Source organism: Amyelois transitella, chromosome 11 (assembly GCF_032362555.1).
Source record: "Amyelois transitella isolate CPQ chromosome 11, ilAmyTran1.1, whole genome shotgun sequence".
In the NCBI taxonomy this organism is placed as follows: Eukaryota; Metazoa; Arthropoda; class Insecta; order Lepidoptera; family Pyralidae; genus Amyelois; species Amyelois transitella.
In genome coordinates this window covers 11307798-11332040 of record NC_083514.1, presented here as the reverse complement: position 1 = coordinate 11332040, position 24243 = coordinate 11307798, and the positions used below count along the sequence as shown (strand labels likewise).

The following is a 24243-nucleotide window of genomic DNA, read 5'->3' as shown; positions in this document are numbered from 1 at the left end:
TTAAGCCAAACAGCTGAACGTAGCCCTTTAACCCTTTTCACGACTGTTGGTTCTGTCTACCCAGCAAGGGATATACCTAGACATGATTACATATATGTATCTATGTTAGTTTTATAAACTGTGGACAAATTGTAAATTAGACGGTTTACACCAAGGCAAATAATGATTAAGTAAACGCTTACAACATCGGGATATTCATTTGGTAAGTGCAAGTAAGGTATGATTGTGGTATGGAGTATCGAAAGACAACTTTTTTGTTTTTTGCGTTACGAAGTCAATGCACGCTGGGTCTAGGTTCTAATCTGAGAAGCTCACGAAAAACGGTACCTTCGAATAGTCAATCGATTGCGATGTGATAGTATGCACTAGATTTGCAAGTGCAAGACGAGCTTTGTCCGAGCCGCGGCCGGCGGGCGGCGGCCGGAGCGGCGGCGCACGGCGGCGCGGCGTGCGCCCGCTGCCATTGGCCGCGTGCACGTGGCCTGATCTCGCACCATGGCAACGCCGCGCCCCGCGCCACGGACAAACCCCGAGCTAGATATCGCGACAGGATCGACGGCCGGCCGCAGTCGCGACACTCACCAGCCCGCGGCTCCACGCTCGCAGCTTATACATTTCGCCGGTCGATATCGCGAACCCATACTATTACGACGTTCTATGTTACGATTCCATCATCACTATTAGACCACTGAGAGTGCTTAACTACTTCGTATTTGGGTCAAAAAACTTGTCCGATACTTTTCGCGAACAAATCTGATTCCCGGCTGGACACCAGCTGCAGTGCATCAACGGTTATTACATTGACTTGCGGATTGCATTTTATATTGACGTAAGTTTATTATTTTATTTTAACGACTAATGTCAGCAATTTATTTCATTTTCTAATTTTTAAGTTCCACGAGCAGTATGAAATTTTTGCGTAAGTAGGTACCTATCAACCGTACCAAAGTTTTACAAAGTTTATGCAAACTATATTATAATATAGTTCATACGCTTATGCAGCTTTGTGATACCTGCCATTATATCAGTAAGAATCGAATAATTATCAGTTAGGTAGGTACCTACTAATATTCTTTATTTTTATAAAATAAATTTTCTTGTCTTAAAGGACGTTAATATAAGGCAAAGCTTGTAGTTTAAGAAGAGTAATATAGGCGCAAGATATAGGTACAAACATTAACGAGCAAATTTTATATAAATGAATATTATTAAAATGATTATACATATTTGAAACATTAGAAAACGGATGCAAATTTACTGCGGTCCGTCAATACCTGCGACGAATAGCGTCGCGGCGGTCGGCGGCGGCGGTCGGTGGTCGGAGCCCGCCGGCCGCAAGACGTTGTTCCTGACACAACAGATCATGTCACGCGAGCGTGCTACACAAATACCGCGCTACATTATGTACTTATGCGCTACTTCCTATTGTCACCTCATCAATCAACAGACCTAACATTGTCCAATTCAACGGACAAATATCGGAAAAAGTATTTAAAAAAAAATATCTTTTTTTTTGTTGGGGCTTGAACTTGGACCGCCAACTTCACAGTCTCACGCGCCAACCATAGTACCATCGAGGCCGTTGCGGTGGTGTCAAAATAAAAGTAGACTACATACATACATATGGTCACGTAAATATCCCTTGCGGTGTAGACAGAGCCAACAGGCATGACAAAACTGAATGGCCACGTTCAGCTATTTGGCTTAATGATAGAATTGAGATTCAAACAGTGATAGGTTGCTCGCCCATCCCCTAAAAAAAATTCCAAGTTTTTAAGCCTATCCCTTAGTCGCCTTTTACGACATCTATGGGAAAGAGATGGATTGGTCCAGTTGGTCCTATTCTTTTTTGTATTGGAGCCGGGAACCATACGGTAGTAAAGTAGACTAACAAACCAAAAATCTTTTACGTGAGAATTACGCATGTTGTGTGCGGCAAAATCAGAATACTTTATTATCAAACTGATTTTCACTTATATTTATATATTATAGGTATTATGCTGTCGTGCAATGATAAATGACTTTGAATTTTAAATTTCGTAACTTATTTGCAGGCAAACTCATGCCTTGAGTTCATTCAAATGTCGATAACTTTTTTTTTTGCGAACCGATTTTGATGAAACAAATTTTAAATGTTTTTCTGAGTTAATCGGTGAAAATTGGTGAAAGTTTTAAGTAAATCGGTTCCGCACTTTCGGAGATAATCGTGATCATATATACAGACAGACAGACAAGAAATTCAAGAAAATATTTTTGCTTTTAAGTGTGTTTTATTATATGTATAGATATGTACATTCTATCGCCAAAAAAATCTTTTAATTGCATTGTTGGCTAAAGTTGAGTAGCCTGTGCAATGACGATAAAAGGCACGAGGTATCACCCTGTCAATATTAATTTGAATAGGCGCGAAAGAGTTAAATTAAATTCGCGTACTTACCAAAGCATGGCGAATCCTGGTACGAAAACCATTATTGTTTCATATTACGTGTTTTAAGTCACTACAAGAAAGCAAACATTGGAATCTTATTACTAAACAAACTCTTTATATGACGTAAATTAACTCTACACAAAGTACCTACATATTGTGCTAGTATTTATACTACGAAACGCGAAAGAACGCTTTTCATTTCAATATTCTTTAAAACATTAATACAAATACTAGAAGAGATCATTACCATCCTACCTTGTACTGATTATGTCCTCATGTCTCTACGGAGGAGGAATCGATATAAAGATTATATGTTAAAACTCTTGACCCATTTTATTTGGATGGTCACAATTTGATCTAGCTAAAAGAATTTTGTCAAGAAGATAAATGACCTAGTTGTTTCAGAAACATTTTAAAGTCTGATACGAATTTTATGAATCTGATGCAATTAACACGTATTTCAAAAAAGAGACCCAAAGTTCCTTAGAGACAACGACAACAACACAACTTTCCCAATATCTGGCTGTTAGAGGGTAGTTTCTTATTGCAGGGGCATAGCGTGCTCTGGGACCCCTGCAATAGGACTCGTTGCTGAGATGAGTAGACATTTCTGTGTAGCATATGTTGATGTAGTTATCCCTTAAGATCGAAGATAATTTTTTTATTGTTGCGAACCAAGTATTAATTCATACAAAATATTCTGCAACAAGGCCTTCAGGAGGCACGTTTTTAACTTACATATCACGTGTGACAGCCATTCGCCCTACTCCACGTTTTCCATGTTTTTACCATGTTTAAATTGTTAAACCAGTAACATTTGCATATGTTTCGCGTTAATTTCTACATTTTACGCAAAAAAGTGTAGGAGACTGCGCACTTCGAGTGGAGACAATGTTGTTGCAACTATTGTAAGGCTTCCCGTTTGATAGGGACTGTGGCGGCGGCACATTTTATTTGTTGTGTAGATATTTTGATCTAACAACTCGCACACATTCATACTCCCTTAGTCGTAAGCGTGTAGGTGTGTATATTTACATTTATTTCCAATCTTCTGGCGTTACGGCCATTATTTAGTCAGTATTGGACTTTTAACGTTAGATTGATCTATGGATTCATTTACAGAAACTATAGACCTGTGAGAATTGTATGCCGATGATAAGACAAGACACCAAGCCTCATTTAGGGTTGCCGTGAAATCTTGTTATCCATAGACAGGATCGACAAAGGCATCTGATTTTAAATGTTACGGTTTTGGATGTATTGTATTATGAATGAGACCCGCAGGAATGATGTGCAGTAGCCGACCCAGTTACGCGTTGTCGTGGCTCAGTAACTGTAACAGAACTTTAAGTTAGACTAAAATACACGAACATTCCACCTGTGGAGACTTAATTAGATTTTTGTTGTTTTTTCTAATTTCTATCCTTTTTTGTAACTTATCTGTAAGTCTCCCGAAAATTATGAATAAATAATAAATGTACAAGTAAAAATTTAACTGAAATGAAAACAGTAGTTGCGGACTTTCGAGTCGGAATCGGTTTTCATCGTGACAACAGTATCAGTACCTACTACAAAGCACCATAGCGTCGACAAACCAGTTAACTGCGTACCAAATTGCTGGTAAAGAGCAAGTACTTACCGAGTACTTGGTACTACAAATACATAATTCGCTTAGACCGGAAGATGGCAGACTAGTGCAAAATGATCTCTCGGTCAATCGCTCTAATTGGCGCACAAAGACGCCATTGTGCGGCACAGAGCGGCTCGCGGCGGCCTCTCGCAAGAATGGCGAGAGATGCGCAGATTATAGGTATTCTTGCGTTATTCATTATGAGGTCACTGAATCGATTTCACACCGATAATCGTGGAGGTCAAATCGGACGCAGCTTACTACGTATTCCTCCTGCGATAAGCTGATGGTGGTGAGCGACTTCGGCGCACTTTCCGCGGCCCGTGTCCGGACGTTCGTTCGGAACCAGAAGGAAGACAACTCGACCTTGTTCGTCCTTGTGGCATGATAAGCCGTGGCCGGGGTCTCGTGGAAACGTGTCGTCCGGGCCGGGCCGCGACCCTGCTATCGCTTCTCACCCTTTTAACCGCTGTCGCGCTTACCGCTGCAGCACTCGCGTCCCGCGCTCGTCCGCGAACACCTCGCCATCACACATCACTCGCGGTCGCGCGACTCTCCTCTATTGTGCGAACTTAGCGTGTCAAACAAAACTTTTGCAGATTTTAACCTCAATTAATAATCAATCGAGGTAAGCTAGAAAACGATACACTGTTAACAAGACTAAAAAAATCTAGAAATACAGGCGAGATTTAAATTACAGACACTGAAGTGACAACATGCCGGCCCCCACTGTGAACGGATTGAACGGCGCGAGGCCGGAGGATGACATCGTGATGACGGGGCTGTCGGGCCGGCTGCCGGAGTCCGACAGCATCGAGGAGTTCGCCGCCAACCTGTTCGGGGGCGTCGACATGGTCACCGCCGACGACCGCCGCTGGCCAAAAGGTACCTACAAAATCTAAGTGACCCTTTAGCATACAAAAGTGACATGACGACTAAGGAAAGGACAAATAAACATGAGACTTTTCTTATTGGCTGTGATGGGCTACCAACCTGTCACTATTTGAATCTCGATTCTATCGTTAAGCCATACACCTGCACGTGGCCTTTCAGCCTTTTCAAGGCTGTTGGCTCTGTCTACCCCAACAAAGAATAAAGACGTGAGTATATGTAAATATCCCAAAATAAAATATATTTTTATGGATTCATGAAACAATTACAGAATTTTTAAAAACAATAGATAGGTGGCCAAAATTACTTTGAAATTAAATCAACATTTTTCCTATAAACAAATATAGGAAAATTATCGTTACGTGATTACGAAGTCATTGGGCGCGTGCATCTACGCAGCAATTGCGGGCATTCGCGGGAAACTCGGAAGCGATGCGTCGCGTGCAGTAGCCGTGTTTGCGGTCGGTACTCCAGCACGGCGACGCGCGCGGCCGCAACTGCTGCGGCACTGTGATCGCGTGCGCATGTTCTCGAAGCTCATACAGGTGGCGTGTACAGTTCTTATGCGACAATCACCACACCTGGACGGCTAGAGCGGCGGTAGACTAAGATGCCCGAATCAAAGTACAATAATTTGATCGCTAGCCCATGCTCTTACGGTGTGGGCAAAAGTCGTGAGGGAATCTAAACGTCGTGAAGCAAGTGGATATGTATCCATAATCCAATATGGATTAAGTTCCCCTCCAACGGTTGCGGAGGTCAGTCAGATGATGTTTTGATTATAAAATTAATCGTTGAGTTAGTATCCCATAACACAAGTCTCGAACTTTGGGGCTGCCCCAATCTGTGTAATATGTCTAGTATATTTATCTATTGTCTATTCGTTATCCTTTTATGCATACAACTTGGAAGTAATTTTATATTTAATCAGATTTTATTGACACTTCGCAAAAAGATCATCCCTTTGCGAAGTGTCAATAAAAATCGGGTTATAAAATGATAATCATATAAAAAATACAAAGTAATTAGCAAAGTAAGCATAGAGTTAATAGCTTCACCTTCACCTCATCGTTTTTTTTTACATCGGGTTAAGTACCAATTTGTTTCAAGACCAAGAATATTGTCTGATGCGTTTTGTCAGGGTAAGTTATATTGTTGTCTATACGTAAGTTTATCTAACTATGGCGGACCATACTAGGTAAATGGCATTGAACCTAGTATCGATTTTACGCAGTCTTTCAAAGGTCGCTCGGGTTGGGACGTAGGTGTGTCTACTAGCCAAGTAATGATTTTATCATAGAAGTATAAATACGCGTAGTTTATAATTAGAATTGCGAAACGAGAGGGGCCCTGAACCATAAGAAAAGACCAACCAACTAACTAACAGGTGTCAGGCTAAAAATGCCTGGCTTGACATCGTTAAAGATAATATGCCTGCTAAAGGTCTTGAAGACGTTGCAGACCAGTCAAAGTAGACTGAAGGCATATAAATGAAGGCGAGCGGACCCCAGGCCACAAAGCAGAATGGAGGGTGTAATGCAACTGGAAACACGCAACGATGAGAGAGAGATGTTGCAAGTTAAACGTTGCGAACCCGTGCCAAACAATTTCGCAAGACGAGAAACAACGAAGCGACTTTATATATTTTCCCAGCGAGGTTCGTGTGATGATCAAATTGATCAAACGCTGAATGCGTACAGTGATTCACAATGACGATCAATGGACGGCGAGCACCGTTACAGGAGTGGCGCGAGGTGGCGCGATGTCGGCGACCACTCCCCGCGCGGCGCCGGCGCGTCTGTAAAGACGTGCGCGTACGCACAATCACAAACCTACAGCTTTCCTTATCTCAACTACCTGGAACTTATCATAGCAAATGTTTTAATACAGAAATTAGAACCAATGAAAGTATAAGCAGCATTAAAAAGAATTTTGGGCAATATTTATAACTAGCCGCCCAGTATATATAAACCTTACTCTTAAGTAATCACTCTATCTATTAAAAAAATAAATCAATATCCATTTTGTAGTTATAAAGATCCATGCAAAGATGCATATATACAGACGACATCGGGACAGACCGGAAGCGATTTTGTTATGATTATATGGACCAATCATTATTAAGATTTTCCCACTTTATTGCTTGGTACCGATGGTTCGGATCTTATCTTAATATTCGCCAAAAGCATGAATACTACAAGTCAATTATTTAATAATTGACTTGTAGTATTCATGCTTTTGTGTCACATTATCAATATGTAACAGGATAAAATATTCTTCCAAAACAAGAATTCACGAAGCAGTAAATAGATTTTTACGTCATACAATTTGAGCACCGGCTTGCATCATGTTCAATGTTTATGAGCTCGGAGTAATTTCGTCTCGCGCCGGCATTGACCGTGATAATGGCGAAGGTTACGTCACTTCAGCCGCAAGATAATCAATCTATTGCTTTTTATGTTTGGTGATGTTTTAATAAATACGAATAAAAAACAATAACATCATCCAATACACTATTCTGATTACCAATATTATTTTCCGTTTATATAATTGTGATACGTATGTAGCCTATAAATAAATAATGTTTGTGCCCCCAAACAGGTCTCCATGGGCTACCAGAGCGCAATGGGAAGCTCAAAGATTTGGCGCATTTCGATGCCACATTCTTCGGCGTCCACGCCAAACAGGCGCATCTGATGGACCCTCAGCTGAGGCTGCTGCTGGAGCTGACGCACGAGGCCATCGTCGACGCCGGCCTCAACCCCGCGGAACTGCGAGGATCGCGCACCGGGGTTTACGTCGGCGTGTCCAACTCCGAGACCGACGAGATGTGGACGCTCGACCCTGACAAGATCAATGGCTACGCGCTCACCGGGTGCTGCCGCGCCATGTTCCCGAACCGCATCTCGTACACGTTCGACCTGAAGGGGCCGTCGTACGCCATCGACACGGCGTGCTCCAGCTCCATGTTCGCGCTGTCGCAGGCGGTGGCCGCCATGCGCGCGGGGCACTGTGACGCCGCCGTGGTCGCCGGCGCCAACTTGTGTCTCAAGCCCGGCAACTCCCTCAACTTCCACCGGTTGAGCATGCTGTCCCCGGAGGGTCGCTGCGCGGCGTTCGATGCGGAAGGACGAGGTTACGTCAGGTCAGAAGCGACGGTAGTGGTGCTTCTACAAAAACGAGCTGACGCTAGGAGAATATACGCCACAGTCCGTGGCGCTCGAATGAACACAGACGGCTACAAGGAGCAAGGCATTACGTTCCCCACGGGCGCCATGCAGAAGCGGCTTGCGGAGGAAACTTTCGCGGAGGCTCGCTTGCGACCACAAGACGTTGCATATGTGGAGGCTCATGGCACCGGAACTAAGGTAAAGCTCATGGACATTTTCGTTTATTAATTCCGCTCGTGGTGTTTTTTTAGCAACTTTTCTTTTTTTGTTACACTTTAAGTCTAAAATAAAAATAAAAAATCTTCTAGGTGGGCGATCCCCAGGAAGTAAACGCCATAGCAGACCTTTTCTGCAAGGACCGCAAAACGCCTCTACTGCTGGGATCGGTGAAGTCCAACATGGGCCACTCGGAGCCCGCCTCGGGGCTGTGCTCTATCGCTAAAGTTCTTATCGCGATGGAGCGTGGAGTCATCCCCGGAAATTTGCACTTCAAGTCTCCCAACCGTGACATTCCTGCTTTAAATGACGGAAGAATAAAGGTATAAACTAATATTATCTATAATCGTTTTAATATCAAGCGTAAGAGCAACTGAGAAGAATATTTACTAATAAATTGTTTATTTGTATTCAGGTGGTAGACACTAACACACCATGGGATGGCGGGCTCGTGGCAGTGAACTCGTTCGGTTTCGGTGGAGCCAACGCGCACATCATCCTGGAATCAGAACGCAGCAAGCGGCCGAGAGTGACGCACAGCGGGGCGTTGCCGCGCGTCGTGGTCGCGTCGGGCCGCACGGAGGAGGCCGTGACGGCCTTGTTGCGGCAGGCTGCGGCTCACCGCGACGACGCCGAGCTCCACGCCCTGATGGACGCCGTGCACGCGCAAAATATTCCCGGGCACTCGTTCAGGGGATACTCCATTCTTACTGATACTCCGGTCGAAGAGATCGTGGTGAGTTACCTTGATGATGAGTTTTTCCCATCTTCCCACAATGTTACAATATATCGCTCTTTTTATTAACATAATTTTTCTTGTGAAATTAATTAATGACAAGACTTCCCAAAAAGTAAATAAATAAAGTGGTCATGCCTGCGAACAGGAGACAGAGGGCAGCGGCGAGAGGCGCCCGCTGTGGTTCGTGTTCTCCGGCATGGGGTCGCAGTGGGCGGGCATGGCGCGCGACCTCATGCGCCTGCCCGCGTTCGCGGCCACCATCGCGCGCGCGGCCGCCGCTCTGCGTCCTCATGATGTAGACCTCGTCCACATCTTGACAGAGGCGCCCGAAAAGGCCTTCGAGGAAGTCATCAACTCCTTCGTTTCCATTGCCGCCGTGCAGGTGGCGCTTGTAGATGTATTGCGCGCGGTCGGGCTGCGGCCAGATGGCATTGTTGGACACTCCGTCGGAGAATTAGGTTTGTGAGGAGTTTTATCTGTTTAAGGTTAAAATCTTGTGAAGTGAACGGTTGATATTATTCTGATAACATTCATAGTCACGTCTATCCCTTGCGTGGTAGACAGAGCCAGCAGTCTTGAAAATACTGATAGGCCACTCAGATCAGCTGTTTGGCTTACTGATAGAATTGAGATTCATATTAAGAATATTGAACAGGCATGGTGACGCAAAACATTCCTGTCTAACACCTTTGTAGACAGCCAGTCAGTGTATGTGTGTGATATATACATATTCTTGTGTAATTTCAGGTTGTGCATATGCGGACGAGACTTTAACAGCAGAACAAGCGGTGCTCGCAGCCTACTGGAGAGGACGAAGTATCGTAGACGCCAAGCTAGCTCCGGGCGCCATGGCAGCCGTGGGGCTCACGTGGGAGCAGTGCGAGGAGCGCTGCCCGCCGGAAATCGTTCCAGCTTGTCACAACGCCAACGACAGTGTTACAGTATCCGGTCCTGTCGAATCCATTGAGAAATTCGTTGCGTCATTATCATCTGAGGGAGTGTTCGCTCGTCGCGTCAATAGCAGCGGCGTGGCCTTCCACAGTAAATACATCGCGGCCGCGGCACCGCTCCTTCGGAAACGTCTCGAAACGGTCATTCCCAACCCGAAACCGAGGTCGGCGAAGTGGATCTCGTCATCGTTGCCGCAAGACAAATGGGACTCGGAAATTGGTAAGTGTTGAAACATCTAATCTAATTTTTTTTCCAAAATACAATTCCGACTAAAGATTTCATAAGAAACGTGAAACATTTTCTGAGTGCGAATTATTCTATTTGACGTTATGAATTCCGCAGCGAAGCTGAGCAACGCGGAGTACCACGTGAACAACCTGCTGTCGCCGGTGCGGTTCGCGACGGCGCTGCGGGCGCTGCCGGAGCGCGCGCTGCTGCTGGAGGTGGCGCCGCACGCGCTGCTGCAGGCCGTGCTGAAGCGCGCGCTGCCGGCGCCGGCCGCGCACGTGGCGCTCGTGCGCAAGGACGCGCCCGACGCCGCGCTGCATCTGCTCGCCAGCATCGGCAAGTGAGTGCCGCTCCGCCGGCTCGTCGGTCTGCGTCTCGTGCCCGCGGCTCACCCGTGCTGTCGTTCTGTGCAGGATCTACGCGGCCGGCGGGCAGCCTCGCGTGGGGCAGCTGTACGAGCGCGTGGAGTTCCCCGTCTCCCGCGGCACGCCGGGGCTGGCCTCCAGCGTCCTGTGGGACCACTCCACCGAGTGGAGCGTGGCGCACTTCGGCAACAACCAGCGCACGGGGGAGAGCGTGTTCGAGTTCGACCTGAACCGCGCCGAGGACGCCTACCTCGCCGGACACGAAATTGACGGGCGCGTGCTGTTCCCTGCCACCGGCTACATCGTGAGTGTCGCCTTTTTAATAGGAAATGATGCTTACAAAATAATGCTTTACATCTTTTTATATTAATACATAATCTTATTTTGCAGAACCTTGTTTGGAGAACGGTAGCTAAATTACATAACAAAAAAATCGAAGAAACCGCAATAGTTATCGAAGACATGAGCTTAAAGCGCGCCACTATCATCAACAGAGAGACGCCAGTGCGCTTCCTCGTCAACATCCTGGACGGCACCGGCGAGTTCGACGTGTGCGAGGGCGGCAGCGTCGCCGTCACCGGGAGAGTGCGGCTCGCAAATGAACCGGCGAAAGAGTGGCTGAATTCAGATATCCCAAAGGCGGCCGACGAGCCCGACCTGCTCCCGCTTACGCCGCAAGACGTTTACAAAGAATTGAGACTGCGCGGATATAACTACAAAGATCTCTTCCGGGGTATTAAAATCTCTGACGCACGAGGCACAGACGGCGAGTTATTCTGGAAAGGCAACTGGATCCCCTTTATGGATACCCTTCTTCAGTTCGGCATCATTAGTAAGCAGACTCGCGAGCTCTGCTTGCCGACACGCATCCAGCGCGTGCTGATAGACCCGGCGGCGCAGCAGGCGGCGCTGGCCGCGGCCGACCCCGCCGCGCCGGCGCTGGCGGTGCGCCGCTGCAAGGACACCGACATCACCGTCTGCGGCGGCATCGAGTTGCGCGGCGTCAAGACGAGCCTCGCCCCGCGCCGCATCAACCCGCAGGCGCCACCCAAACTGGAGAAGTACGTGTTCCTGCCGTACGACAACGCGAACATCGGCACGGAAGACACCTCGCGCTCGAAACGGGACGCACTGACTGTGAGCCTTCAAATTTTGCTCGAGAACGCGGGCACGTTACGACTGAAGCTAACCGAGGCAGCCTTGGAGCGGCCGGCGGAGGGGTTGTTGACCCCGCTGGCCGTGCAAGCGCTGGAGGCCGAGCCGCAGGTGCGCGTGGAGGCGAGCGTGGCCGCTGGAACCAATACGGCAGCGTACAACGCAGCATTGCAGGAATATGGGGTTAAGGTATGTAGTGAATGCGGCGGCTCTTATACCTCCATTTATTTCAATAAATTTTTGGAATGTACAAGTAAAAGCTTATTTTACCAATTTCCGAATAGGTGACATCGAAAAATAGTTTAGAAGCGGCTCCAGACAGCGACTGCCACCTGGTGCTGGCGACGGACGTGTTATCGCGGCACGGCGCCGCCGTGCTCGGTAACCTGGTGGCCGCGCTCGGCGCTGGCGGCATGCTGCTGCTGGAGGAGCCGCACGGCGCCCTGGACGACCGCGCCGCCGCCGACATGCTGGCGCGCGCCGGCCTCGTGCTCGTCTCCCGTCAGGTCACCGCCACCTGCGACTATATCATGTTGCGCCGCAAAGTCACGCTTCCTAAGGAACAGGTCGTCATCGAGATCGGAGAAGACGACGAGTACAATTGGGTAGGTACTCGAAACAGATTTGGAATGAGTCAACTCAGTAATCATCAACTCAGGTTTTGATGGCCCAACATTTTTTGTTGTAACTGAAGGTGGAGCCCCTGCGCGAGGCGATGAAGCGCGCTGAGAGCGAAGACATGCGCATCTACGTGGTGTCGCGCGCGGCCAGCAGCGGCGTGCTGGGGCTGAGCACGTGCCTGCGCGGCGAGCCCGGCGGCGGCGCCGTGCGCGCGTTCCTGTTGCCGGGCGCCGCCCACGCCGTCACCGCGCCCGCTTACAGCGCGCAGCGGGACAAGGACCTCGTGTCCAATGTGCTGCGCGCTAATGTCTGGGGCAGCTACCGACATCTGCTACTCAATGACTCCACCGAACCTCAGCTACAGGTAGCCCAAATTTAGAGTTAAATAATTTTATAGATTTCTAGAGCATAAGTATCCCAATTCCAACTAATATTAAAATGCGTAAAAGTAACGTTGAAATTTGGCGTATATCTCTGGAGAAGAACACACGGTAGAGGTACATTTACTGCTTTAATTATATTATGTGCAGTAAAGGGATACTATCTATCTTATTATCTTTTATCCCGGTTAAAACTATAATACCGAGGAATTTGCGAAAAACAAGTACTCTTTTGTAGATGACTTTAAATTCCCGGGTAAAAGCCAGTAAAGTTTACTATAAGTTATGTGATTGGCAGGTGGAGCACGCCTACGTCAACACGTTAGCTCGCGGCGACTTGTCCTCGCTGCGCTGGATAGAGAGCCCGCTGCGGTTCGCGGGCGAGCAGCAGCGGGGGCCGGGCTCCGAGCTGTGCCACGTGTACTACGCGCCGCTCAACTTCCGCGACGTCATGCTGGCCACCGGCAAGCTGCCGCCCGACGCGCTGCCCGGCAACCTCGCCGGACAGGTAACTATCATGTGCCAACATACATACACATAATCACATCTATATCCCTTGGGGGTAGACAGCGCAAGAGCCAGTTTTGAATAGACTGATAAGCCACGTTCAGCTGTTGTTTGGCTTCATAATAGAATTGAGATTCAAAGTAGCCCATCGCCTAAAAGAAGAATCCCAACTTTACAAGCCTATCCTTTAGTCGCCTTTTACGACATTCATGGGACAGAGATAGTGGTCTTATTTTTTTTTCTATTGGTGGTGGGAACCAGGGCATATTATAATTAAAAACCCGTTGTTATTGTTATACGACAGGAATGCATACTGGGCCTGGAATTCAGCGGCCGCTCCTCGTCAGGCAAGCGCGTGATGGGCATGGTGGCGGCCCGCGGGCTGGCCACTACTGTCGCCGCGGACAAGGGCTTCCTGTGGGAGGTGCCCGCCAAGTGGACGCTGGAAGAAGCCGCCACGGTCCCCGTCGCCTACGCTACGGCCTACTACGCGCTGACAGTCCGCGGGCGCATGCGCAGCGGAGAGTCCGTGCTGATCCATGCGGGCACGGGCGGCGTCGGGCAGGCGGCCATCGCCATCGCTCTGCACGCGGGCTGCGAGGTGTTCACCACCGTGGGCACGCCCGACAAGAGGGCCTTCCTCCGCCAGCGCTTCCCGCAGCTGGAAGACGCCAACATCGGCAACTCCCGCGACATCTCGTTCGAGCAGCTCGTGCTGCGACGCACTCGCGGCCGCGGAGTGGACCTCGTGCTCAACTCGCTGGCGGGAGACAAACTGCTGGCCTCGGTGCGCTGTCTGGCGGAGGGCGGACGGTTCCTCGAGATCGGGAAACTCGACCTCTCAGAAAACACGCCCCTGGTGAGTCGGCGATCGACATGACATACGAGGCAGGGGGCGAACAGTATCGTATTGTGAGTGAGAGTGGTTGTTGCGTTCCGCAGGGCATGTCCATCTTCCTGAAGAACACGACGTTCCACGGCATCCTGCTGGACGCGCTGTTCGAGGCGGGCGGCGAGCACCCCGAGAAGGCGGCCGTGTGCCGCTGCCTGAGCGAGGGGCTCGCGAGCGGCGCCGTGCGGCCGCTGCCGGCCACCGTGTACGGCGACCAGCAGCTCGAGGCGGCCTTCAGGTACTGCTGCCGCGTCTCGTCCGCGCGGGGCACAGTCTGCCGACACGACGAGCACGATAATACAAGGTTGCGACGTGTGCAGGTACATGGCGACGGGCAAGCACATCGGCAAGGTGGTGCTGCGCGTGCGCGACGAGGAGCCCGGCGCCGCGCCCGCGCGCCCCTCCGCCAAGCTGCTCTCTGCCATTCCCCGCACATACTTCCATCCTGCCAAGAGTTATGTCTTAGTGGGTGAGTAGTTTCTTGCTTACGTAAGTATACTGAAAATGTGAAACGACGAACAGTATGCAAGTACCGTACCGACTAACAAATTGAAGACGATAAAAAATAAGTATTTGTTTTGTGTCAATTCAGGTGGCTTGGGCGGGTTCGGGCTGGAACTGGGCACGTGGCTGATAAAGCGCGGAGCCACCAAGCTGCTGTTCAACTCGCGCGGCGGCGTGCGCACCGGCTACCAGGCCTGGTGCATCAAGAGGTAAACTTATCTTTGTCATTTCTATCATGTAATTTTGCATTGCATTTGCACTGTTTGATATTAAAATGTTCGTCACATTCCATCAGTAGTTCCAAACTATGGTTAATTTCGCCTTATGTAATTACTTATAGTAAGGAAACCTTTATCTTTATAGGTTTTAAAAATATTTCTTGAATGTGGCATTTAAAGATGGCGCGAAGAGGGCGTATCTGTGGCGGTGTCAAAGACTGACGCGACGACGGTGGCGGGGGCGAAGCAACTGCTGCGAGAGGCGGGCGCGCTGGGGCCCGTCGGCGGCGTTTTCAACTTGGCCGCCGTACTGCGAGACGCCTACCTCGAGAACCAGACGCCCGCTGATTTCAAGATCGTCGCCAAGCCTAAAGTTGACGGTAAAGTTTTAAGGACATTAGTTTTAATGTAAAACGATGTCCTATCAACATCGTGAGGAAACCTGCACATTCAGGCAACTAGATGTGAAACTAAAATACAATATGGGTAAGGTTCTCTTTGCAAGACGGATAAAGTTACGGGGCACAACGGGTTTTCTCCAAAGAGGAGGTGAGCATGTTATCAGGACTAACGACAGGAAGAAGAAGTATGAATTGCCTGTTGTTTAATTTGGAATTGTGCTGTTTTGTCTATACGGAAACAAGAAATTGATGTTTGTTTATGATTACAGGCACGAAAGCCCTCGACCAGGCGACCCGCGAGCTGGCGCCCGAGCTGGACTACTTCGTGGCGTTCTCGTCGGTGTCGTGCGGGCGCGGCAACCCCGGGCAGACCAACTACGGGTTCGCGAACTCCGTCATGGAGCGCGTCTGCGAGCAGCGCCAGGCGGACGGGCTGCCGGCGCTCGCCGTGCAGTGGGGCGCCATCGGTAATCTCCATGCCATGTCTCTTGATCAACCGCCTTCCCCAACTCTATAATGTCAGACGTTTGTGAACACAGTGTGCATTGGCAGGCGAGGTGGGGCTGATCGTGGAGACCATGAACGACGACGCGGTGGTGGGCGGCACGGTGCCGCAGCGCATCGCGTCGTGCATGGAGGCGCTGGGCGCGCTGCTGGCGCGGCCGCACGCGGTGGCGGCCTCCATGGTGCTGGCCGACAAGAGGCGCGCCGGCCAACAGCCGCAGCAGGACGTCGTGCACGCCGTCGCTAACATTCTCGGTAAGAGACTGCCTCGATATTGATTCTTGAAGGTCGGCCTCATACCTCTTGCGTACTGCTCCGTATTTCTTACTAGATAAAACAGTTTGGCTGCACTCGTCCTGTCCTCTTGGATATTGTGACCATGAGTTTCCTCCCGTCAACTTCGTCTTTATATCAAAAAACTGAACATGTTATTGCATCAAAGCTAACATAAAAATATAAAAAAATTTCACTCAGGCATCAAGAACCCTAACAAGACTTCCGACTCGGCAAGCTTGGCCGAGCTGGGCATGGACTCGCTGATGGGCGCGGAGATCAAGCAGACGCTGGAGCGCAGCTACGACCTGGTGCTGGGCGTGCAGGAGATCCGCACGCTCACGTTCGCCAAGCTGCGCGAGCTCACCGGCGGCGAGCCGGGCGCGGCGCCGGCGCCGGCCGTCCGGGAAGAAGTCCCAGAACCCGGACCGGGGGATCTGGTGCAGCTCGCCACGCTGGGAGAGCTGATGCCCAAACAAGTGCTAGTCAAGCTGCCCAGCGCGCCCGCCAAGAGCAATCTGCACCCAGTATTCATGGTATGATTTATTGTTTAATTGAACACCTCTGCTTACGTATTTTTCGTCAATTTCAATTATTTACAACAAATATAGGACAAGCTACAGTCCATGTTGGGAGTTACAAGAGTCTACAATTTCACCACCATCATCATCTTCCTCCCAGCGATGACAAAGAAATAAAGTCGTCCTAAAAGTGCCAGGAACCACACGACTATCGACATTCACTTCTTTTGTTTCAGTCCTTTATTCTATATTACTATATTATACGTATCAGTTCTCGCCTGAAATATCCTTATAATAGTGCAATATTCCAATGTACGTAGCAACGTACCGTGCCACGCTTACTCAGTTCAACAATAAATGTAACCAGATTCACCCGCTGGAGGGCGTGGTGGACCTGCTGCGGCCGGTGGCGGCGGCGGTGCGCGGCACGGTGTACGGGCTGCAGTGCACGGCGGGCGCGCCGCTGGCCGACATGGCGGCGCTGGCGCGCTTCTACCTGGCGCACGTGCGCTCCGTGCAGCCCGCGCCGCCCTACACGCTGCTCGGCTACTCCTTCGGCGCCGGCGTCGCCTTCGAGATGGCGCTGCAGCTCGAGAAGGTAAAAACCTTCTTGACTTAGATTTATATACGGTACCTATTTCGATCAGAGAGTCATATCATTTCTTCTGTATCTTTTCGGTTAATCTCAGTGATAGAATGAAGAAAGATTGAACGTATGATAAATCACGGGACCCTATTACTAAGCCAGTCTACTGCTCACTGTCTGTCTGTCACAAGGCAGTATCTCGTAAACCGTGATAGCTACAAAGCTAAAATTATCACAAATGCTAAAAATTAAATATTAAGGGTTTCCAATACGTAACGAGGAAACAATCAACGTGTTTTTTCTTTTTTTTTTTATACAAGTATACGCCTAAACTTTTTATAATTCAATTTAATAAAAACATGTGTAACTATACAGCTTCTTATAAAGACGTAATTATTAAACAATTTTTTGGTCAGGTTTTAGGACAAACGTGATGATGGCACGGAGCCCTTCATGCGCGAGTCAGACTCGCACATGGCCGATTTTTATTCACTCTCCTGTTTACCAGATCTTTTATCAGAACGCCCTGCATTGTTCATTGTGCAGAATTTAATTAATCAATCGAGTCCTTAACCGAACTGTACGTGTTCCATTGTTTCTCATTCAGGAGGGCTGCGAGTCCCGCGTGTTCATGGTGGACGGGTCTCCAGCGTACGTGGCCATGCACACCAACCTCGGCAAGAGCAAGACGTCCGTCCGCACCAAGGCCAGCGACGAGGCGGACGCCCTGGCCGTGTTCGTGCAGCTGTTCAAGGAGGGCGACCTCACCAAGGTAACGAAGCTGTGGCTGTCTCAGACCGGATGGAAATATAGCATCGGCATTCTTCTTCCTCCTGGCGTCAGCTCTGGATGAACAACTAACACGTCTCTCTCACACGAAGTGTCTCTCATTTGAATCATCCAGTTGCCTAAATGTACAGGTTTTCTCACAATGTTTTTGCTCGTCGTAAAATCATCAGTAAGGACACGAAACTATCGAACAATAACGGATTTAAATCTGTGCGTCCATTCACATCACGCAGTTTAATTTGGCACCTTATCGTGTTTCGACCACCGACGTTCAATACAGGTACAACTATATTAATTTCAATCCCTCATGTCTGTTGTGATGTTTCAGCTGTCAGCGGAGCTAGAAAAACTCCCGAACTGGGAAGCACGAGTGAGCCGAGTGCAATCGGAGCTGGAAGGCGTAACGCCGCACACGGCCTCCGCCATCGCCGCCGCGGCCGCCTCGTTCTACCGCAAGCTGGCCGTCGCCGACACCTACAAGCCGAGCGGGCGCATCTCCGCGCCGGTGACGCTGTTCCGCGCTCGCGACAACTACGTGCTGACGGTGGGGGAGGACTACGGCCTGCGGGCCCTGTGCGCGGGCCCGCTGTCGCTGCAGCAGCTGCCGGGCACGCACCGCTCCGTGGTGACGGGCGCGCCGGCGCTCACCATCGCGCAGCACCTCAACGACACGCTCGCCGCGCGCTAACGACTGATCCAGTGCAATACTAGAGACGCCCATGCCATATAGAATATATAGTGACCAAACAAAAGACTCGGTAAACTTAGAAAACGAAACTCGAAGTTAAAATATCTGAAGTGCATGTGAAAAGATTCCAGTAGCTAGATTTTTACGAGTTTCGTATTCTAACATTTCTATTAGTAATGTAAGTAAATAATAATGAGTATACTAGTGACATGATATCATATACACAAATAGTACGCAGTGTAGCCCGTACACGTGAGGTGAGACTCTGGCGCGACGAGCCCGGTGCGGGGCGCGACTTGCAACGCGCGGCAAGTCGCGTCGCGTCGCGTCGCATACATAGCGCTATGTAGCAACGACGCGGGCGCGCCTTTCTTACTTAGTGTCTTCATATTTTGTACTTTTATTACCTGTAGATATTTTTTTACTTATATACTCTTTTAGATAGTACTAAAGGCCTCTCTATTAAGTACCGCGGGTATATTATATGTAACTTAGTTATAAAAAAGGGTCGAATACTGTACATATACGATATATTTATTAGCGAGCAGAGCTCGCGCTGTGATACCGACATTCCACATCACGAGGTAGTGTAGCAGGAAGTAGTGTAGTCGATGTGTGGTTGTTGTGGTAATTTATTTGTTACTGACGGAACGTCAGCGCGCTGTGATTAAAAGTGCATTATTTTTACAAAAAGGTTTTTTTTCTCTTCCTAAGAGTACACCCTGCATGAAGGATCTCCTCCACGGACTATCCGATTTTTAGTTACCTTTACAGTTTCTGCATAATATCAAATTTTGGGAGTCTGCGGAATGTCAGTATAAAGGTCACGTGAAACTATTAACGAAACAGTAACGGTCGTCTGTTTGCCTGAAAACAGCCTCTGCCTGCAACATCCACAGAATATTTCTAATATTCTCTGGTGGAAACATAGCAACCAGGGCACTTCATATAAGTATAAAAGTTAACATACAGCATACGTACATACATAAAATCACGCGTGTTGCCCGGAGGGGACAGAGACTACATCTTTCCACTTGCTACGATCTCTGCATACTTCTCTCGCTGATTCCATATTCATAACTCTCTTCATGCAAGTTCAGCGGTTTCGGGTACTCCTGACGTGACCTTTTGCCAGAACGTCCTTAATTTGATCAAGGTACCTCTCCGACCTTTCCCTCCACACTCTCCTTGTATATTTGCTTAGTCAACGTGCTTTCATTCTTTCTCTCCACATGACCAAACCTTCTTATCATACCTACCCTTTTCTATTCCTGTTACTATATTTTCTTTCACAACATAATATTCCCTTATCCCTGACGCTGTTTCTTATCCGGCCACTCAATTTCACACCGATCATAATTTTTGACTCTCTCATTTCCACCGCATTAATACATAAAATCACGTCTTTATCACCTAAGGGGTAAACAGAGTCCAAAGTCTCGAGAAGACAGAAAGGACACGTTCAGCTGAAGTATTGCTTCAAAATGGGATTGAGATTAAAATGATGACAGGTTGCTAGCCTATCGCAAAAAAAAGGAATCCCAAGTTTATTATCCTAAGTTGCCCCTTGGGGAAAAGATGGAGTGTTCCTATTCTAAAAATTATTCGAGACAAAAAAAATCATGAAATATGATAGGGTCTACCATGAAGAGATTCAAATCGGAGACGTTATAGCAAAAGTTTTGGTCAAGAGTACCTACCGAAACCGACGAGCTTGCATAAAGAGAGTTATGAATGTGGATGAAGCGAAAGATGTGTCGGGGAAACGATGTCATGACATAATTTTCAGTTTTTATCGGTAGAACTTCCCAGGGGAAAGATCATACTTGACTTGACTTGACATTCAGTCAATAGTAATGAGACATGATAGACTGGACTTACTTCAGTTTTGGGTATGTTACAAATCTTTACATTAGCAAAATAGCTGCTGCTAAATCAGGTATATCGTGCAGCAGCTCTGGCAGTAAAGTCCTGAAAGTGCATTTGCATCGCGCACCGGTCCGGAGAGCCGCGGATGTAGTGCGGCGCGGCAAAGCATACAGCAGTCCTCCGCCGGCCTCGCGCCCCGTCGCGCGTCTCACACTCCGCCGCCGAGCACAGTAGCGGGCTCACGTTGCGAACTCGACTTCAGAATCAACAAGTGTGTAGACAAATTTTTCAATTCCATGAGCCAGTGGATATTTAATGAAAAATTAGTGCAACGTTACCGAAATGCCTATAGTGAAGTTCTGAATAACAAAATGCGCAGATAATTAAAAACGGTAAAATATTTTTATCAAATTATTGTAATTACTAATTTTTTACCAGCATCACACATAAAAATAATCCAAATAGAAAGGACCTCGGAGATCAGTAAATGCATCCTCTATAGCTAAATTGCAACACATCACACACACCCATTGATAAGTTATCGTGATTATGATGAAAATAGTGAATTCGATTAAAATGATGAAAAACATTAATGCGGAAATCTTCAAAACAACCGAAACAATTGGTCGTTCGTGTGATTTTTCAATATCAATGTTGTCTCACACTATATAGGTGTAAACAAAGGTTACTCCGATTTGAAATTGCAGTGTATGCATGGGCACCGCGCAGGCGCAGCCTAGTGTTATCACGCCGCACGCACGCGATTTATTGTCGTCCTCAGTTCGTGTGCCGCCCGCGCCGATATCATTATCAATTCCTTTCAAATGCTCCGCGTAAACTCTCCGCAGACTCTCTCACTTAATTGGCTTAGAGCCTTCGTAATTGGTGAAACCGAGACGCTATATTTTGTAAGAGATTTATTCGATCCTTTAGCAAAAAATAAGACTCAAATTGAGTAGGCGGAAATTGAGTACCTACCTAGTAAAGTTTTATTAATTTATCAAACAATTCCAACGTTAAGATGACAAGTGATTTGTTCGGAAGATTATTATAACGCTGTAGGTGCCCAAGAGAGTGCTCTCAAACTTGAGAAGCAGGCAGACTAGACCTGCGCCGACCACCGCAACCGCCGCGAGAATGTAACGTGATACACTGGCCACTCACTAGTTCGCTGTCAATCATACTGGCACAGACGTTGCCACGAACCATTTTATATTTAGCCGTAATTACTTGATCCCTCTCATGATGATCTCTTTGAATCGTCACGATCGATGTGATTTTATGTTCTCAGCAACCTGAAAGAACATCGTATAATCAATTTAATACGCATCCCTCTTTTATGAAATAATTAAAAAAATTATCGATACGTAACTAGCTCCTTCATATTTCTCGGTCATATTATAAATGGCCCATGGATTCGAAGTTCGAAGTTTCTAGTAGGACGCCGATAGCGGGCGGCGGGTTGAAATGGCCGTAATCGTGAACAGGATTAACATGATTCCTAGTCCTGAGCCGCAAGTAATGACCCCGCGACCTTCGCACCCGCGGGAGCACACGAGCGTGGGAACGCCGCTCGCGAACCCTCGCCAGCGCCGCCATTAAACGCCAGTATATAATTCTGCGTGGGCGCATGCGTGCGCGCGTGCTCGGCGCCGCCCCATTAATTGTCGCCTGTCGCTGAGAGCGGCATCCCACAGGATTCATGGCCAATATGGGTGTGCGAGATCTTGATCACAAGTGATGCGGAACTATTTATAAATTAACCTTTGGTAATATAATTTACCTTGAAACGTTTAAAAAACAAGCGTTTACTTGAACCTGTGCATAATAAAAACGTGTCAGCCAAGCTCAGCTTCCTTTTTCATAACATCTCTAATTAAGCCTGATCTGATATTGCTGATCGTATTCTATGCCACAGATCACTCTAACAAATGTAAGACAATGATGGCACTCAAAGTAAATACACAGAGTAAAAGCGCTGTATTATATTGGAAAAGCTCATACAAGTATAAGACATTAATCCGTCTTTTTTTAAATGAACTTGTTTGAGTGACAGGCCTGACTAGGAGGCCTCCCGGGCGCCGAGCCGGGCTGTTCCGACGCATCTAGTCAGTGGGTCATCCACACGGAAACGTATTTACGTTATTTACACGCGGGGCTAAGGCCGCCCTGCCTGCCTGCATCTTTCGCAATTCGGTGTTTACACCTACTAACAACCATAAGCCGAAAGGGACATTTTTAGGAATTTGTAGCTAACGGATGATAAAAGAAACCTATTGTATACGAAACAATACAAATCGTAGTCGAACTTACAATTGAATTGCCAGTTTTAGGAGTGAAACCATATAGCATCTGATAATTTTTTCGACCAATAAATACCTAGTATGTCGATGTTGACGAGCCGAAATTTCACCACAATGATTTGTTGATTGTGTGATCCATGCCTTAAGTGGACATGTTAGTTTGGCAGCGCGGATGTCGCGCGGCCCTCGTCGCGATTCCAGGAACAGCCGCATTTGGCGATCTCCGACGGCCGGCGGGCCGGCTCGGACGGCGGCTCATGCAACGTAATGACGACGTGACGCGACCGGGGACCAGACGGAGGTTGCAAGCAGGTCGTGTGATCGCCTGGGAGTAAAACTATATCTAATCCACTAAGTAGGCTCTTTAATCTTTGAACCATATAACCTAATGGGTTCGCCTCATTAAAACCAGCAAGCTGCTCATGTTAGCAGTGGGGACGACTTAAGTCGGACAAGCGAACAGTTTATATAAATACATTTAAGAGATTGGGCTCCCAAAAGATTAACCTGACTGACGTGCCCCACAAAAAGCTTTGCGACATTCCGGGTCGCCCGCGCGGCGCTCCCCCTCCACCGACCACGTCCAGTCTTCCATACCTTCTTTTAAATTTTGTTTGAACATGTCCACCTGTAGAAAATGTAACGCTTACTAGGGACAATGACCTGTCTCATAGTAGAGTATCTCCGTGCAAAGGAAAATACCTACCTCCTTTTAGTTGTAGATAACATTTGATATATAAAATAGTTTATCACAACATCAGTATGTATATTTGTATTTGCAAATTTTTAGGTGATAAATTTTTTCGTATCTTTAAAATGTCTAAAGCAAAATTTCCTATAACAGAGCATAACAAAAATATTTATATAGTTAAGTAAAAAGCCTAAGAAAATATTTGTGTTTGGAATATGTAGTCTCTAGTATTTTTATTATACTTTCAAGTATAAACATTGTGATGAGCTTTATAACAGGTAACTTACAGAGAAAGATATAAATTTTACAAATAATATTGTTTAACGACTTGTACAGAAATCAAGCCTCTGTCCCAAATTCAACAAGCCGACAAACGACTGTTCCTATAAGGGTCACGTTATTGTCATTGAGTTTCGAAAAGCTAAAAACGGTTCCGTTGTCCGTATGACTGCCGAGAACGACCCTGCCACAAACTGTCCAGTGTGTGCAATTAAACTTTGTTCGTTCTGCTTTCATGGCTTCATTACAGAGTCATAATTGTTATCTTTGTCCGCCAAATTACTTCTACCTCTTTCGTGCACCATCGATGGTCACTTTATAATTATAGTTACAAATTGTCTTGTGCCTGACTCGGCAGCGCTCCGAGCCTAAAAACTTCACCGTTCGGCGCGATAGGTGTGGATTTTTTCAGCTGATTACTGCGTCAAGCAGCCGCGCCGCGTG

The 24243-nt window shown here is 47.6% G+C and overlaps 1 protein-coding gene across 2 annotated transcripts; it reads left to right on the top strand.

Annotated features, from left to right (window-relative positions):
* The first annotated feature begins 549 nt into the window (after positions 1-549).
* On the top strand, positions 550-19344 carry LOC132902241 (fatty acid synthase-like). Of its 2 annotated transcripts, none has more exons than XM_060946528.1 (24): positions 550-829; positions 4759-4943; positions 7551-8317; positions 8428-8658; positions 8751-9071; positions 9220-9532; positions 9822-10244; positions 10368-10593; positions 10667-10922; positions 11009-11962; positions 12058-12378; positions 12468-12758; positions 13073-13282; positions 13586-14140; positions 14224-14411; positions 14494-14642; positions 14766-14886; positions 15076-15275; positions 15566-15763; positions 15849-16055; positions 16275-16609; positions 16962-17192; positions 17788-17952; positions 18298-19344. In XM_060946528.1, exons 2-24 carry the CDS (start codon positions 4775-4777, stop codon positions 18655-18657), a joined length of 7191 nt encoding a protein of 2396 aa, XP_060802511.1. In that variant the 5' UTR covers positions 550-829; positions 4759-4774; the 3' UTR covers positions 18658-19344. The 2 variants fall into 2 exon arrangements, with proteins under 2 accessions (XP_060802511.1, XP_060802512.1); XM_060946529.1 differs by lacking the exon at positions 550-829 and adding an exon at positions 4555-4686.
* The last annotated feature ends 4899 nt before the right edge of the window (positions 19345-24243 follow it).